This window comes from Leuresthes tenuis, unplaced genomic scaffold, assembly GCF_036924035.1.
Source record: "Leuresthes tenuis unplaced genomic scaffold, fLeuTen1.0.hap1 SCAF_19, whole genome shotgun sequence".
Taxonomy (NCBI): domain Eukaryota; kingdom Metazoa; phylum Chordata; class Actinopteri; order Atheriniformes; family Atherinopsidae; genus Leuresthes; species Leuresthes tenuis.
In genome coordinates this window covers 10,477,830-10,493,753 of record NW_027325373.1, presented here as the reverse complement: position 1 = coordinate 10,493,753, position 15,924 = coordinate 10,477,830, and the positions used below count along the sequence as shown (strand labels likewise).

Here is a 15,924-nt window from a genome sequence, read left to right as displayed (position 1 = left end):
ACAGTGTTTTTCCATACCTCTGTGTTGCCTGACTTCCATAAGGCTTTACTATTGCCCAGCTCATCAGTTTGTCACAAACCGTTAAATCTGATTTAAAACACCTTTAATGGCACCTTGAGCTTTGAAACTTCAGGCGATCTTCATCGAACTGAGGTCTTGCACAGCCAAATGTCATCTTTTGATCCGTGTTGATCTTGTCCAGCTAGCTTGAACCAGCTTCTCATTTCAACAGTTCCTCACAGTGGATGCAAATTAGGTGTAAAGCTCCATCCAGCCAGTTTTCAGGACAGATCTTCTACGTGGAACATACTGTGATGAACTGTCAGTGGACATATTATAGGCATGTTAGCAAGGTGAAAAACTTGGAGGAGGACTTTAAGCGTACGTTTTTTCTGTGCTTCTCCTCCTTGAATGACTTATAATAGTTGTGTGATAGCTATCTGGCTACAACGAGTCAAATCTCCAGTCTTCACTTTTCAAATCTTATCAACCATGGGTGACACACATGGATCAACTGTGTATTAATGGCTCTCACCAGAGACTGTGCAGGCAGCAGCTGCGTCACAGCAGCCCTGCAACAGAACGGTTGGAGGTGTGTGTACACAAATACACACAGCTGCGATGCAGAAGTTCAGCAACGCACAAGTGACGCAAAAGCCGTGTGAACCACTGTAACAGGGTAACAGGGTTGACGCTTCGCTCAGAAGAAAAGGCAAATATTTAAAAAATAAGTCTTAGGCTTACTCATGAATCAGTTTGTCAACTTTTCAAAGATTTTAATAAGATAGATTAACTGGAAACATGCATACATCCTGTGGCTTTCTCGTGCTGCTAGTATACTAATTGGCACACAACAAACACATACACACCTCTGCAGGAAGGACAGTGCTGTGAAGATGTATTTCAATCAAAAGCAAGCAGCTGGAACTCAAATGCGTCCCAGCTATGAGCATCGATGGGCCTACACTTCAAAGTTGTGAGATCTTTAAAGGGTATCATTATATCATTATAGTTTATTTGCAGCCAGACAGAGTATTTTAAAAACAAAGGTTATCAAGGGAAGACGTTTAAACTGAAGCCCGACAAGCAGTAAATCTACCACTAGTCAGTAACACTATTGATCCAAAATGGCTAAACTTTATGAGGCTAGATAGTTGAACAAAGAAAAATTGGATTCACTTCTTTGTATTTTTACGGGACGAATCTAAACAGTGTTTAGAAAGCGTCTCAATAACGTTTAGTTGTTTTTTTTTACAGAGAATAATGTGACATAGGCAGAGTTACCTCTTCATTCAGTCTAAATAGGCTTTTTTTCTTCTTTTATTTCCTTTTCTGCCCTACAACTCTCAACAAGCCAAGATGTTTCAATAAACATTTTTTGTTTCTCTGAACTTTGCGTCGCCTCTGCATTAATGGCACATTTATACAAACATTCGGATGCACAGACACATATACACATGCTACTCTAAATGTTTCCTGCCTCACTTAGGGGGTAAAAGCTCATCCCTTGACTTCTTCCCACTACATTAACCAACCTCACCTCTTTTCACCTCCAGGTTTATCCCCCTCTTTTCTCATCCTTCCGTCCTAACCTTCTTTTTTTTTTTTTTACAATTTACATCCAGAGGTTGAGAAGCAGCTGGACAATAAAAGCAGCTTAAAAGGACACACTCCCACGGTGTTTATGTTAGCCAGGCCTGAGCAGCAATCAAAGTGAAGAGTAAAGAGGCCGGTTGTTTTGGTCGCAGGCCAGGTTTGTGTGTCTACATCCATCTTTGGCTGTCACAGTTAAAACGACTTCAGGATAGTCAGGGGCACACATTGTGTACGTTTGTGAGTGTGTTCATGGGACAATGTATCCCAGAAGCCTGGCTCTGGAGCGCTTTAAAAAACTGCTCAATACCACAGTTTCTCCAAACAAGTTGTTAGGATGACCAGATTAGACATTAGGATAGGGAACATGTCAAGATCAAGGATGAAAGACTGCTGTAGTCCATCTTACCAATGATGATTAACGACACACTATCACTTCACCAAAAGAAATAACAAACTGCCGCTGCAGTGACAGATTATAATGGGACGACTCCTCTTTCATATGGTTTGTAACCTTGAGTGGTTACTTCGTGTTCGAAATTTAAGTTCGAAGGTTCCAAAGAGGAACGTATGAATAAAATGTTGTAGGGTGGATCTTGTTCTCTGTTTGCTTTTGTGCACGCACCGCCAGAAGGACCTAAATGGTCACCTTAACACAACCACCATAACCAAAAACAAAGCTTAAAAAGCAAAACCAGACATTTTTATACAAGATTACACAGAATGATTGAGTGTTGAATGAAAAAAAAAAAACAGACAATCAATTAAAGAAAGGTCCTTGAGTTACTGAAGCTTCCCAAAAACTAGCGAAAGAACACCTGGTTTCAAAATGATTAAATCTACAGGTTCTCAAGCTTATGTGGTTTAGAGTAGGGAAATATACACTTAAGTAAAACTACATTCACAATATAAACTTTCCTAATAATCGTGCACACAGTATAATTCTTATTCAGGCTGACAGCTGTCATACAGTGTATGAACGTCTTCACACTACACACATCCTCGTGTCAGATTCTGACACAAACATGGACCAACTTAGGTGGTTAGGGACCTATCTTCATATCTCTTCGATCACATAGTTTCATCTGCACACAAGGGAATTCCTTTCTTACTTACACACACAAACACTGTAGCAGGGAGATTTGAGGGCTGCAGGTCTATGGTTGCAATTATAATATTTAATTGCAAGGACTTGAGTCTGTCACTGCAATATTGACTAAAGAATAAAGACAGCACTGATGAAGGACCTCAAGAAAGGGGAGACGCCGAGATCTAAAAGTGGCTCACGGTTCTGCTTTGTGACACCAACTGAACGAAAAAGGGCTTGATAGAAAGTCTCCAACACTATTCCTGGATTAATCACTAAACTCCAAAATGCTCAGTGCAGCAGGTACAGTAGGATGCTGGGAGCTAGAGAGATTTCTGCAGCTAAAGGCCTAAGTCTCAGGGCAGGGATTAATTATTTGAACAGATGTAGGTGCCCAAAGATCCATTTCCACAGCTGGCTGTGCGGATAACTCCGTGCAGACCTGTGGCACCTTTGGTCATAAAGTTGGGTGGTTGGCTTAACATTTGCATGTGCATTAAGAGGTAAGTGTTATGGATGTAACAGGCCGACGACCAGCCCACAGTGGCAAACCACTGAGAGGCGGCGCCTGCTGGTGAGAAGTGGCTTCTCCACATCGTTAAGAAAACGGCAAACTGCTACTCATGGACATGAGTGAACTTAAGGAAACATAGTGTGCAAAAAGTACAAAGAAAATTACTACAAACCAGCCAAAATTGCAGCAGAGGAGACTAAACCCAATTTAAGCACACAAAACTCGTTCAGTCAAGTATGAACTCGTTAAGTACCGCAACAAATGCCAGCAAACACCAGTGAGGTAAAGTCACTAGCTTCAGGACGGCAAACAGCGTCGTCGACGTAAAGAAGTTGTGTTTTGTTTGTCAGTGCAGGGTAATAACAACAACAGGGCAGAGCTGTAGAGTATATACTCTGCAGCAGGGGAAACTTACTTCATCCTCACGGCATCGTCTTGTTCTCTCAGCTGCCACCATACCGTCTCCCTTAAATTGGGGGAAAGCATGCATTCTTGTCGAAAGTCTTAGGCAAGTTGGCGGACTACGTCCATTGCAAAATGCGATACGGAAACCCGTGCACAGGTTTCTTCGTGTACGATTTTACAGTCGGTGCAGTTTTGGGATTCGGTCATTGTGCTAAGATTAATACATTTTGCAAGAATAAAATAAAAATAGGGATAATGCTTTAGTATAGGTTTTTTATTTTTCCTTATTTATATCGTTTCCCTTTTGCATTTTAGCCTTAGTTTGGTAGCTCATAGCTAACGGTGTGACGTACGCGCGGTGTAACGTCGAATTGTGTGACCCAGCAAAATCTGTAAAATCATTTCGCTGTTTTTAAACCCAAATGGTACAACAGAATCAACCTAGGGCCACGTTTTGTGTGTGTTTTGAGGAGACCAAAAAAGAAACTAAAAGTAAAGCTGTTGACTAAATAATTTTATAAGGTGTGAGTATTGGTGTGTTGTCTATAAGTAACAGCGGGTGCTAAATTCTGGTCTTGTAAATTAACATGCAGCAACCACAAAGGCCTGGATTAGTAACTTCAGCAAAGGTTGTAAGAAATAAGACCAATATACAATATCCAGGGTGAGTACTGATAATAAAGTCAGTGATAACGTTAGCTTTAGCTTTTTATTTATTTATCCATTTGTTTGAAGTGTATGAGGTAAAGCTTTGTGGTTCATGGAGTTGGAATAAAATGAATGCATGTTCACAACCCAGTCAAACATGGAATCCACATAATCACTTTGCAGATTCAAAAGTATTCACTCATCAAAACACACTGTTGTCATACATAATTAAATTCCTTAGTCATAATTTGTGTTTGGTTTTTCTTTTTGATCCTGTAGTCAGAGGGGACGCACTGAGTATTCCTGTTAAGAGGAAAGATAGCGGTTTATTGTGTCTGGAAATGCTGGTTGTCCTCGCCTCTGTTGTGGATCTGACAGCAGATAACGGCCTGTCTGAGTGCTACTTGTTACAGGATGAAGCCACCCTTATCACGCACACATGCAATTCCAGTGTCCATAGAGCCACCTATGATCTAATCTGCTTGGTCTCTGTGGGCACCACTCCCTTTCTAAGTACCTTCAGTTCTCTTTGGGCCGATGAATAGCAATCAAGTGGTGCTTGTAAGTGAAAATGTTACACAAACTTATATTTACATTTCAGTCATTGTAATAACCCTCATCGTATACTCATGCAATCTCATTAGAGCAGGACACGCTAAGGTTAAAGAGCTGGCTTGTGTGTCCATGACATGATCCCCACGCTAATCCCTCACCCTCCCACACACCTACTCCTTATCTCATCCTTTCATTTTTTAACATGCAGAAACAATTGTTTCATGACATTTGTCACGGGAATAAAAAAACACCTCTCAACTGGCTTATTCTTGAGTGAGTAACTTCGGGGATTTCATGTCTTGATGTCTCAAGATGATCAGCTGGAAACAACATTGGTGTTCTTAAAAGATTTCTTTTTTAAATTAATAAACATGTCGCTTCTCTGAACGATGAAACAGCAATCTCAAGCTTTGTTATTCCCCTCCTCTGTGCTTTCGGAACTCAAAACTTTACATTGTAGAATGTGCTATCGAGCTAATGCATTAAGTGTGTACATGATTTTTTTTTCCGTATTCCTTAAACCAGCACTGGAGAGATTAAGCATGTCTGGATGAAATTCCTTCCCCTCATGATCCTTCATCCAGGTAATTGCTGCAAATATTTGACTTCTCAACTGCACTACACCAAATTGGGCCGGTAGCCTTAACCTCAAAGCTGTGGTAGACCTCAAGGCAAACCTTGCACATCAACGTGTTTACTATGGAGGAATTCAATTGCACCTTTCACCCTAAAGAGAAAGTCAAGGGAAGAAACGATACCCTCAGGCAGCATCAAGTGTAAATACAGGTTTATTAGGGAAGAAAATGTTCCATGATAAACAACTGAGGGGAAAGCAAATTCACAGTACATTTCATCTTCCTAACATGGTGCATTGACACACAACTTCAAAACCCCATTGTTGCTCCACACAAATATGATCCCTCTTTACAAAAATACTCTCCTTAAGAAAAAACAATTCTATGGGCATAAGGGGCATATTCTTCTTCTTTTTATTTTTTTTTTTTTAAAAGGATTTTCCTCACTTTTCATAATTTCTTCACAAAAATGCAGCAATCTACAAATACTGAGCAGGTGGATCAGTCTTATTGTGCCAAAAATCTGCGTTTGCTTGTGTAATTGACATGCTAGAGCAATGACCCCCCTTCTGAACACTACTGACTGCAGCTCTACCCTTGAAAAACAGAATAAACTGAGGTCTGATGGTTAAAAATGCAACACAAAGGCGGCCATTGGTCCTGGTTTTGGATATACAACAGCTGAGTGATTAAATTGAGTGGATGGAAAAAAATGACAGGTCCGATGGTGTGGTAGATTCACTTAAACCAACTGGTCAGATGAACGACCTATGACAGGGCATTGGTCATTTAATGGAGAGGTAGGATAGTTGTCAATGGTCAATGAATCAGGTCCCAGGATGAAACTGTAAATCACTAACTTCTTACAGTACTTAGGTTTTAAGTAGGTTTACTGTAGGTTTTAAAGTAATGAAGACGGCTGACCTGTGGCCACATAAACTATTGTTCCTCAAATTATGAACGAAGATATAACGTTCCCAAATCAACAGCACAGTAAGTGTAAAGGTAACTCATTTATAGCAGCAACAAAACCATATCTAAATAATAAGATTTGATGGACACATTGAGCCTTTCTTGAACCGTCAAAGAAGCCAAACCCAAGCAAGTCTGCATCCAATCTGTCCAGATTAAGTGTAAAAGGGGAACCCTTGGCACATAATATGTTTATGGCAAAAGCTGCGCTTTGAAAAAGAGAAAAAGTCAGTTTAGAGGTGCTCAATTATTAAAGACTAACAATATTCTGAAATGTGGCAATGATTTAAACTAACAACTGCTTTTGTTTTGATTGAGCTTAACATATATATGGCCCTTCTTTACAAACAGTGATCCTTCATGTTTTCCAGCAGAGCAGTAATTAGGACGCACATTGGAGTGGATGAGCCACATTCACTTATAAAAAATGCCCCCCCCTTAACTATTAAGGCAAAAAGCTAGCATCTCATGTGCTATAATATCTGAATCGCACACGATGGTACAGCACACCTGGTTCAAAAGCCATTCAGCTATCTGAGCAACAAGAGTGTTTGTAAGAGCAGGGCAGCTGTGGTCTTGCACTAAAACATGAGACATCTGCTAAGTGTGGTTGGTGCACTTGAGGCATTAATGGAGGTCACAAGACACACTGTGGTGAAAAGAAAAAAAAGCTTCTTTTTTTTGTGGCAAGACGATAACGGTTATCATTGGACCGAATACAAAAATCTGTCAATACTGTATAAAACTGGACCTGAAAGAGCTTTACAAAAATGTCGCGCTTCTCTGCTTTTTATCTTTTTACTTTCACAGAAAAAAATGACGAGTGAGCAGATCTATCAAAGGGGAACAAACTTACTCAAACTGGAGAAAAGGGGGGGGAGGAACTACTTTACAGCGAGGGGAAAAAAAAATGTTGGTGCCTCGGTCTGTAATAACTCCCTGTGGTGATTTACCATCATCATTCCAATTCATTTCATTTTTTTTTTTTTCTACCTATCGACTCTTTGCTAGAACATCTCAATGGTGATGGTGAGCGTATTGAACACTTTAATGCATCTAAACTCCTGATTGTTTTTTCCATTAATATTCGTCTAAAATGAACATGACAGCCCATCAGCAGCGCCCCCAGATTAGAGCGCATGCAGATGAGTGACGCACCCTTCCTTTGATATCTACAAATAAAAGAAGAGTGAAGGACAATATATCTGCATTTAAGTACATTACCTCATTTGGAAATAAATCTACACTGTGTATGGCTTCTACTGCACAGGCAAACATTTGCAACAAACGCTCTTTTATTTTTAAATCATACGAAGGCTTTGCCAAAGATCTCTTATCTCGGTTATCTTTGCTCAGTTGGGCAGAGATGATGTGAGTACTTCTGGAAAAAATAAAAACTTGTTTCGTTGTCTTCTTCCTTCCTCCCACCATGCTATTGAGGCAGGGACACATTACTGGGTCTCGCGGACCTTGGCTTGCAGGGCGTCACACGTCTTCTTAGCGTCGCCGAGCAACATTGCGGTGTTGGGCTTATAGAAGATGGGGTTATCGACAGCTGCGTATCCCACGCCCAGCGAACGCTTCATCACAACCACCTAGAAGGGAGGGACACACACAAGTCAAACAAATATGAGCCTCTAATAGGACAGCACTGAAAAAAATAGGATTTGGAAAGAATTGGGGAGAAATGCGAAATTAATTAAACTAATCCAATTTTTCTATAATATGTGAGTCAAAAAATGAAGATCGCTTGTTTGTTCAGTGACCATTTTAAACAAAGCTTTCACATTATAAAAGTGCAGTGCAGGGCATGACACTTTAACTGGGCACAGATAAATGACTATCCAAATGCAGAGCTGTGTGTGTGTGTGTGTGTGTGTTAGTGTGTGTATGGATGCTGGTGGTTAGATGCACGGTTTTCTCTGATTTCCTCAAGGGGGAAATATGTGGAAACCAGTGGGAGCACAGTATAAATCCCCAATCTCTGATCAGTGCCAAAGGGATGCTCTGAATGTTGTCATTCCACAGGAACATAGTCACCACTAATGGGATCAGGATGGAAATGCACCTGGAACTGGAGCAATCACTGTGTATGTGGGCCAATATTTCTTAAGGCTTGTGCGAGTCTTCAAATGGAGGGACCTCCGCAGGTTCGGACAGCGCAGTTGTTGTAAAATCTTCCATTCGTCTTCATCTGCTTTGGCTTCTAGACAGATTTTATTATCATGCACACACCAGATGTCTCACCTGCTTAGACTTCCAGACCTCCAGCACAGGCATACCAGCAATGATGGAGTTGGGGTCCTCCTGTGAGGCTGAGTTCACTGTGTCATTAGCACCAATCACCAGGACCAGATCGGTTTCTAACAGGACAAACCACAAATTAAAATTAAACTTTATTTGGTGTTTCCTTTTGTAATTCCTTTATCTGCAACTATAACGGGTGCAAACCCAATTACATCTGAATGTTGACAATTATGTCACTCCTCATTTTGTTACACAAGCCTAAAATAAAGGACGACTTTCATACTTTTAGTCAAGACAAAATATATGCCTAAGTCAGTATCTTGTTTTTTGGGATTTGGCTTCGATGTTATGACCCATTTAGATGGAAATGTCAGTGGAAATGTGGATAAAAAGGGATCAGTATTGTGGGACGGTTTACAGATTCTGTGTAAACTGTGGTAAAAGGTGAATCTATGCGGTGTCAGATTGCATAAACTCTTACAGAGTTTGGGTCAGATTCAAAGTTTCTCTCCACGTATTTGGTCTCAGAGGCTCTGGTTAGTTTAGTCTCTTTCATTAGTATTTTGTCAAATAAAGGCGTTACTATAAAAAGGTGCAAATGATTAAATTTGTTTATTTTTTCAAACTTTATTAAAGAAAGAACAAAAATAAAAAACTCCAGTGCCTGTGTAATAACACAAATGGCATAAATAATGAAACAAGGAAAACTGTAACATTTTCACTTCAAAATTGAAATAACGATGTCAAATGATACTGTGCCTTTATAAATATAAAATCTAAACCTCCGTAGTCTCAAATCTCTCTAGGTGGCAGCAGCAAAGTTGTACATAATGAGTTTAAAGTCATGTATGACAGGTAGAGCATGCAAAAGATGGAAAGGACTGGCTCTTACCAGGGAAGTCCTCATTAATCTCCTCCATTTCCAAGACTATATCATATGGGACACCTGCTTCAGCCAACAGCACGTTGAGCTGACCGGGCATACGACCGGCCACTGGGTGAATACCAAACCTGTAGTAACCAAAGGCAGATTTTTAGTAAATACCCGCACAAAGTCCCTCCTTTTTATATATATATAAAAAAAAAAAGTGTATATGAACATGGGAAAGAAGAGATTGCTGCAGACGGATCAGAATTAACTGAGTCAGACAGAGGAGGAGTGAAAAAGATGGAGTTAAGAGACTTTGGTGAAATTGTCTGCTTACACTCAACTCCTACTGCCCTCCTCCAGCAGAATCATTTGTTGAATGTGAATTCTTGTGTGTAACTGGATGTAAACTGCTCTCAAACTCAATTAGCCATGTCATGTAATCAGGAAAGGAAATTAACACCAGCCACTCACGCCTGGTGGCTGCTTGTCTTTTGCTCCACCGTCCAAGCCACTTTGCCGTGCGAGGGATCACCAGTTCAAGACGTATTATATGTTCTGTTGATTTTAGGCAAAGTGCTGAGGGCCTGTCGGCTCAGGAATGTATTAGCAAAGTCAGTTTCTGCCCATCGTGTAATTCTACTCTGGCTTTGGTGTCAAGGAAGAGCAGTTGCCTTGTTTCCTAACTTTTCTAACTTAACACAGTTTTTATTTTGAGCTGAATATAATGGCTGGGAATTAATGCAAGAGGTGACAAAAGATTCCACTGGTTAGGAGTAAGAGGGCAAATCAAGAAACTGAAGAGGAATACAGAGCAGAGAAAGAAAAGGAAAAAAAGATCAGGGCAAAAGAGGTCTTTTTTTTTTCTCTTTTCCTCTGACCACCCACTTTCTTCTAATCAAGTACAAATGCTCTAAGCAGCAGCAGCTGCAACAGCCAGGATCAAACGACAGAGGCAGGACAATTACACAAGGTTCCGCTGTACCTTTTCCCTGCCTCCCTCTTTAGCATTTCCTCCTTCACACACAAACGCACGCACACACACACATTTTTTTTTTTTACATCTGTGCCATTGCATCGTGTCGTCATGCAGGTCAAACTCAACTCCTCTGTTCTGGGTCCAGCTTACATCTTGCATTGTAATATCCATCACCAGCTTAAACCGCATTCATTTACACCTTCTTTATTCAGCAACATCTATTCAGTCCTTTGCATAAAATATTGGCTTAAAGAAAATCTTTTGATCCATTTCTGAACATCTGTTAGCATTTTTTTGCACTCTACCAATTACAAAAGACTTACTGTAAGTTATTTAAATCATTTAGATCCATTTAATGAACGTTAGTGACATCATCATTTACCTGACTCTCTTGCCAGCATCTTTAAGCATCTTCACCAACTCAGCGATGGGGTACTGGGCCTTTGCAGCACAGAGCCCATAACCTGAAATGGTTTTAAAACAATAACAGGGTGAAATGAGTTGATATACAATCTTGCTGCAGACTATACAACTTCAGCCACAATTTACAAAGTGCAAGACAAACTCCCAAAGTCTACGGCAAAACTACAGTTTTATCACAACTAGTTATATCCACCTTCCATGGGGCTTAACGTCTTTGTAAACGAACACAGACAGTCGGCTTTCAAATATGTTTGGTCACTACTTTAGCCTGAAACATGATGTGCTTGAAGTGATCGTCCATCACAGGCAGAAGCTGAACGAGATCAAATGAAGGAATAGATTGTAGAGGTGAGGCAGTGGAGGAAAATACTAAATGCATGTGTGAAAAATACGTTTCCACACATGCACTGCAGCCCTAGAATTTTGCTGACATGTTAAAGGGTCTGTTTGTAAGAGAGCAGATGTCACGAGCATTTACTCCACATTTCTTGAGGAGTTTACCGAGACAGCTCCCTAGTGAAAACGACTGAAGTGAGTCTATGTGTGAATACGGCAGTGAAATCCTCCACACCGAGCAAGGCTGCACGCCGATCACAGTTGCTGCTTTATACTCTTTTCTGCTAACCTGTATGTTCCTTTCCATTTCCTTGTGGGTACTGGATAAATATCCGTATACATGCACAATTTGTATCGACACAAAAGCAGTCATTATAGTGATAGTCAAACAACTGAGTGCATCTTTGGGTTTCAGCACATGTACCAAATATATGCCTGTCACCTTCAATGAATTTCATTAAACTCGATCTGAGCAGGGAAATCGTGTGTTTTTCTTGATGTTGGCTTTAAGCACTGTCGGGTCTGTCAGCTAGTTATAAAACACTCACAACTAAGTAAATATAAGTGGTAGATTTAATGACGGAGCAGTCAAAAACATTGCTCTTATGAACAATTTCTGAAACTTTATTTCAGCATAAAAACCTGCCTTCAAGCATTTACAATACAAAGTGTTACTCACATTACAACAACTTTTTTTACTTGTATTGTACATAGATAAAATACATATAACATCAGGTTGCCTTATGGAGTGATGGTGGCACTAAAATCTATACGCGGAGTGCGTTTCTCTCAGCCTTTGATTGCTTTCATGTGCAATGCTGCTGCTGTATGGGTTATGGGTGCTATGGATTTTTATCACACCGACTCCCACAAACACATGTCAAACGGTCCAGTAGTGTTTACAAACCATGTCACAACTAGTCAGAAACACTCTTGTTACACCACACCACTCAAACTAACATGGTTTCCAATCAGCTTGCCGTTTGCCATTCTGCTAAACAATTTCCATTTTCTCTCCCCTTCAATGCAACTCTTTTATAACTAGTGCTGCCGATATTCTCGCAGGAGTCTTGAGTATAAGAAAAAACATGTGGGCTTGAACCCATAAAGAGATGGTCCAGACAAAGACAAGAAAACACTCGTGTTTATCAGGCAGGGTCTTAACTGTTTCCATAGATGTCAATCAGCCAAAGTGACTGTGACGGCTCCAATTAAAGAAGAATGGTTAGAATGGAAACAAGCGCAATGACTGAAAGCTGGTGTTGTTTAACAATACTAGACTTTACAGCCCTTTCCGCTGTAGGTCTGTTATGTAACTGATGTGAATGATAAAATACTGCCTATATAGTTGGACTGATGTGATGTAAAATTCACACTATAGATGTAACTGTACTGATTTCAGTAACATTTGAACTAATGTGCCCATACTGTATAATGTAGCACGATAAAGATCCTGCGCCCTTTACATTGAAACTGTTTAAGTTAAGCTGACTGTGATTCAGACTTTTCCATCAAGGTTTAGAGACTTATTGACTAACTGATGTTTTTTGAGTTATTCGCATCATAAAATTATTTGGAGTCTTGTTTCAAAATGTTTTCCCTTTGCAGTGAATAATAGTGTGTAAAATTTCAAAGAAATGTCTGGTATTTTATTATCCTTCCTGTCTCCGAGTGGGTTTATTTGTGGACGACTTTTGAGAAAACACTACAGAAAATATGTGTGCAATTCTTTTTCTCTGTCCCTTCGTTTCTCCCACTTCCTTCTTTTGACATGTTTTTGGTTTTAGTTGTCAGAAATGTTCCTTTTTTCTTTTGTTCTTGCAAAAGACAGAAAGAAAAAAAGATGGCTTTACCTACATTTGAAGCCCTACTTCTTTTTCAATGGACCACGTGACCACTTCAATTCTGCAATTTTTGCAAATCGCAGCGGTTTCCTCTGAAGATTTCGTTGTTGTAAATAGGTGCTCATTACTGACTGGAATCACCAATTTGCAGGCTAGATGCTTTTAGTCTGTGTTTACATGTACCCACGTGAACAAAACAACTCTTTGGAACCGTGACCGTTTCACAACAGTCTGACGAGAGGACTGAAATGTCACTGGGCCACACAGTAATGAATTTACAGCAGTAGCTCCGGTCATAACAGTGGGAGGTTCTAACGCATACTGTGTTAGTCAAACACTGTATTTAGTTGAATATTAAAAACATATGAAACAAAAAAAAAACATGACTGGAAAGCTTCAACCTGGAAACAGGAACTACAAGCCAATTTGAAACACAGTATTTGAATGTCAGCAAAAACTCTGTCTACCCTCATCTCAAGCAATTTCTCCTTGACCCTTGCATATATACGCTGCACTGTAGAATGTCTATTTACAGGGACTGCCGACCACACAGAAACCTAAGAGAGTGTGTTTTTGTGTGCTCCACCGTGACTTGTCAATTAGCCTAGCAAAATGGTGATGTCACATAGGTCAAGAAAAGGTTAAATAAACAGAGCGCAGGAAGAAAAAAAAAAGGTGACGGGAAAAGTCAAAGCAGCATGTTTTTCCACGCCTGTACCAAGACCTCTGTGTGTGTGTGTGTGTGTGTTTGTTTGTTTGTTTTCCGTGTGCATGTTTTACCTGGAGTGATGATAATGGACTGAGCGTCTTTAATCATCTCGACAGTCTGTTCCACGTTGACCTCTGTGTGTGTCCCTGTGATCTCCATGGGCTTTCCTGTACCGGTGGAAGATGTGCCATAACCTCCCAGGATCACATTAGCCAGTGAACGATTCATGGCCTGTGAGGAAAGAAAGCATATTGTGCATTTTATTTACCTTTTGATTTTAATTTCATTGAGAGTGTGTAGAAATATAGAGCTATCAGAAGAAATCAGAACAAGGATTCCACAAGTCTCACTATATTGGTAAAGATAAGAGTCCCTCCTGGTGGACAGGAGAGGAACAACATTTAACTGCATGCTCTCATCGCCAAAACGCACCAGCGCAATAATTCAATGAAAATTGTCAGGCCGAGAAAGCAAAGCAGGACTGCCCTCCACTCACCACACACATGATGTACGACAGAATGGCTCCAGACGACCCAATGAGAGCACCCACGATGGTCAGTAGGTTGTTATTGAGCAGGAAGCCCTCAGCACACAGGGCCCAGCCCGAGTAACTGTTGAGTACTGTGATGACTACTGGCATGTCAGCGCCTCCGATAGCTGCTGTCAAGGTTACACCCTGAAGGAGAGTAGGAAGAATCATGAAGTTTAATCCAGTAATGTGAAAACAGAAGTTGCTCGATAAAGCAAGATAGAGAGTGGAAGTGGAAATTAGGTAGGAAAAAAAACGTTGTTTACGGTCACGTAAAAGTTAAGTTAGCTTTGTGGATAACCTGAATGACACACACGTGCACAGCGAGTCCAGCTACAGCTACAGCTCGACTCAGCCATTTAATTGGATCATGTCTCAGTATACGAGTCACAGGAGCAGAATCAAGTTATTGACTACATCATGTCTGACCCTGCAATAGTGGACTCTGAGAAAACTTTCAAGATATCCTGCCGCTTCTAACTTTCTTGAACATGTGAGCTTAGCTCAATTCATACGGCTACTCGAATGATGATTTTGTCACATGACAGCGTTTTAAAAAAATATTGATTTTATCGGAGCAGAGCGACAGTGTGGAAATGCTTAACGGTACGAGACACGTGGTCTTCACGGGCTGCTTTTCAATCCCAATGTCAGCCGTGACAGAACAGAAAAGAAAAACTGTTTGAATGAGAGCAGCTTTTTTCCTTATGCTTTACTATTTTTACAAAAAAAACCTTTGGGACATGTATCGAGCGCCAAGGATCATTTGGGTCTAGCTGAGCACATGCATGCACAGCGGTTTGAGTCCAATCTGTTGCTCCAGTTTTGAGAAGCTTGAATATGTGCGGTTTCAGTTGGACTGGCATGGTTACATGGATTTCCAAAAAATCCGGTTTTGGTTGAACTAACCCAATGATCAGTTTTTTCCTCATGTCATGTAAAAGTGCTACTTGATGTTCTGGGAAGTTACTGTAAGTCCACCCTCTGTATGGAGTGTTTTTGAGCTGTATTAGCAGAACCTGTCTGCAGCCATGATAGACCCAGGCTCCAGGTTCACATACATATGAATGTTGTGCATCATAATGGAAATAAAAAGTAAGCTGTAGAACCAGAGGTAACCCACGTGTTCATCATTTTCTTGAGAACACTGCCATATCTGGTCTGTCACATGTTACAAGGGCTATTGCTTTGGTGGTAAATGTGTGCTTTGCTTGCATGTGCAGGATAGCATGGATGTATTCCACTGAAAACTATACTAATCAATTAAAACAGTACAAGGGGATTTCTTTGGGAAATGTATGATAGCTGGCAAACAATGCGCTGGTGAATAACTTCCAAGAGCGCCACATTCATTTGAAAAGTGGGGAGGCAAAAAAAATAGAATAAGTGATATTTAAAATAAGAAAAAAACAACTACCTTGAGTGACAAAGAACAGGAATCGAACCATTGATCTTGTAACTGAGGGATGAGTGTTCTCCTGACAGAGCTAAAGCTGAATAACAAGTAGCCTCGTTGGTCCTGGGTTACAGGACATCTTTAGATGGCATGGAAAGTAAAAAATGACATGGGAAATGTTCTCAAAGGAGCTTCCAATCATTTTTAAATTGCATGTTTGTTGATGATATAAAAGCAAAATCTC

General features: G+C 40.4%; 1 protein-coding gene across 2 annotated transcripts in view; it reads right to left on the bottom strand.

Moving 5' to 3' along the window:
* Positions 1–5,572: 5,572 nt before the first annotated feature.
* nnt (nicotinamide nucleotide transhydrogenase) overlaps positions 5,573–15,924 on the bottom strand; it is a 33,663-nt gene continuing 23,311 nt past the window's right edge. For both annotated transcript variants that reach the window (XM_072371918.1, XM_072371919.1), the window contains exons 17-22: positions 14,252–14,431; positions 13,827–13,986; positions 10,826–10,907; positions 9,489–9,607; positions 8,597–8,712; positions 5,573–7,944 (exon numbers count right to left, since the gene is read on the bottom strand). In XM_072371918.1, the coding sequence (XP_072228019.1) occupies positions 7,801–7,944; positions 8,597–8,712; positions 9,489–9,607; positions 10,826–10,907; positions 13,827–13,986; positions 14,252–14,431 (801 nt within the window). In that variant the 3' untranslated portion in view covers positions 5,573–7,800. The remainder of the gene's footprint in view (positions 7,945–8,596; positions 8,713–9,488; positions 9,608–10,825; positions 10,908–13,826; positions 13,987–14,251; positions 14,432–15,924) is intronic.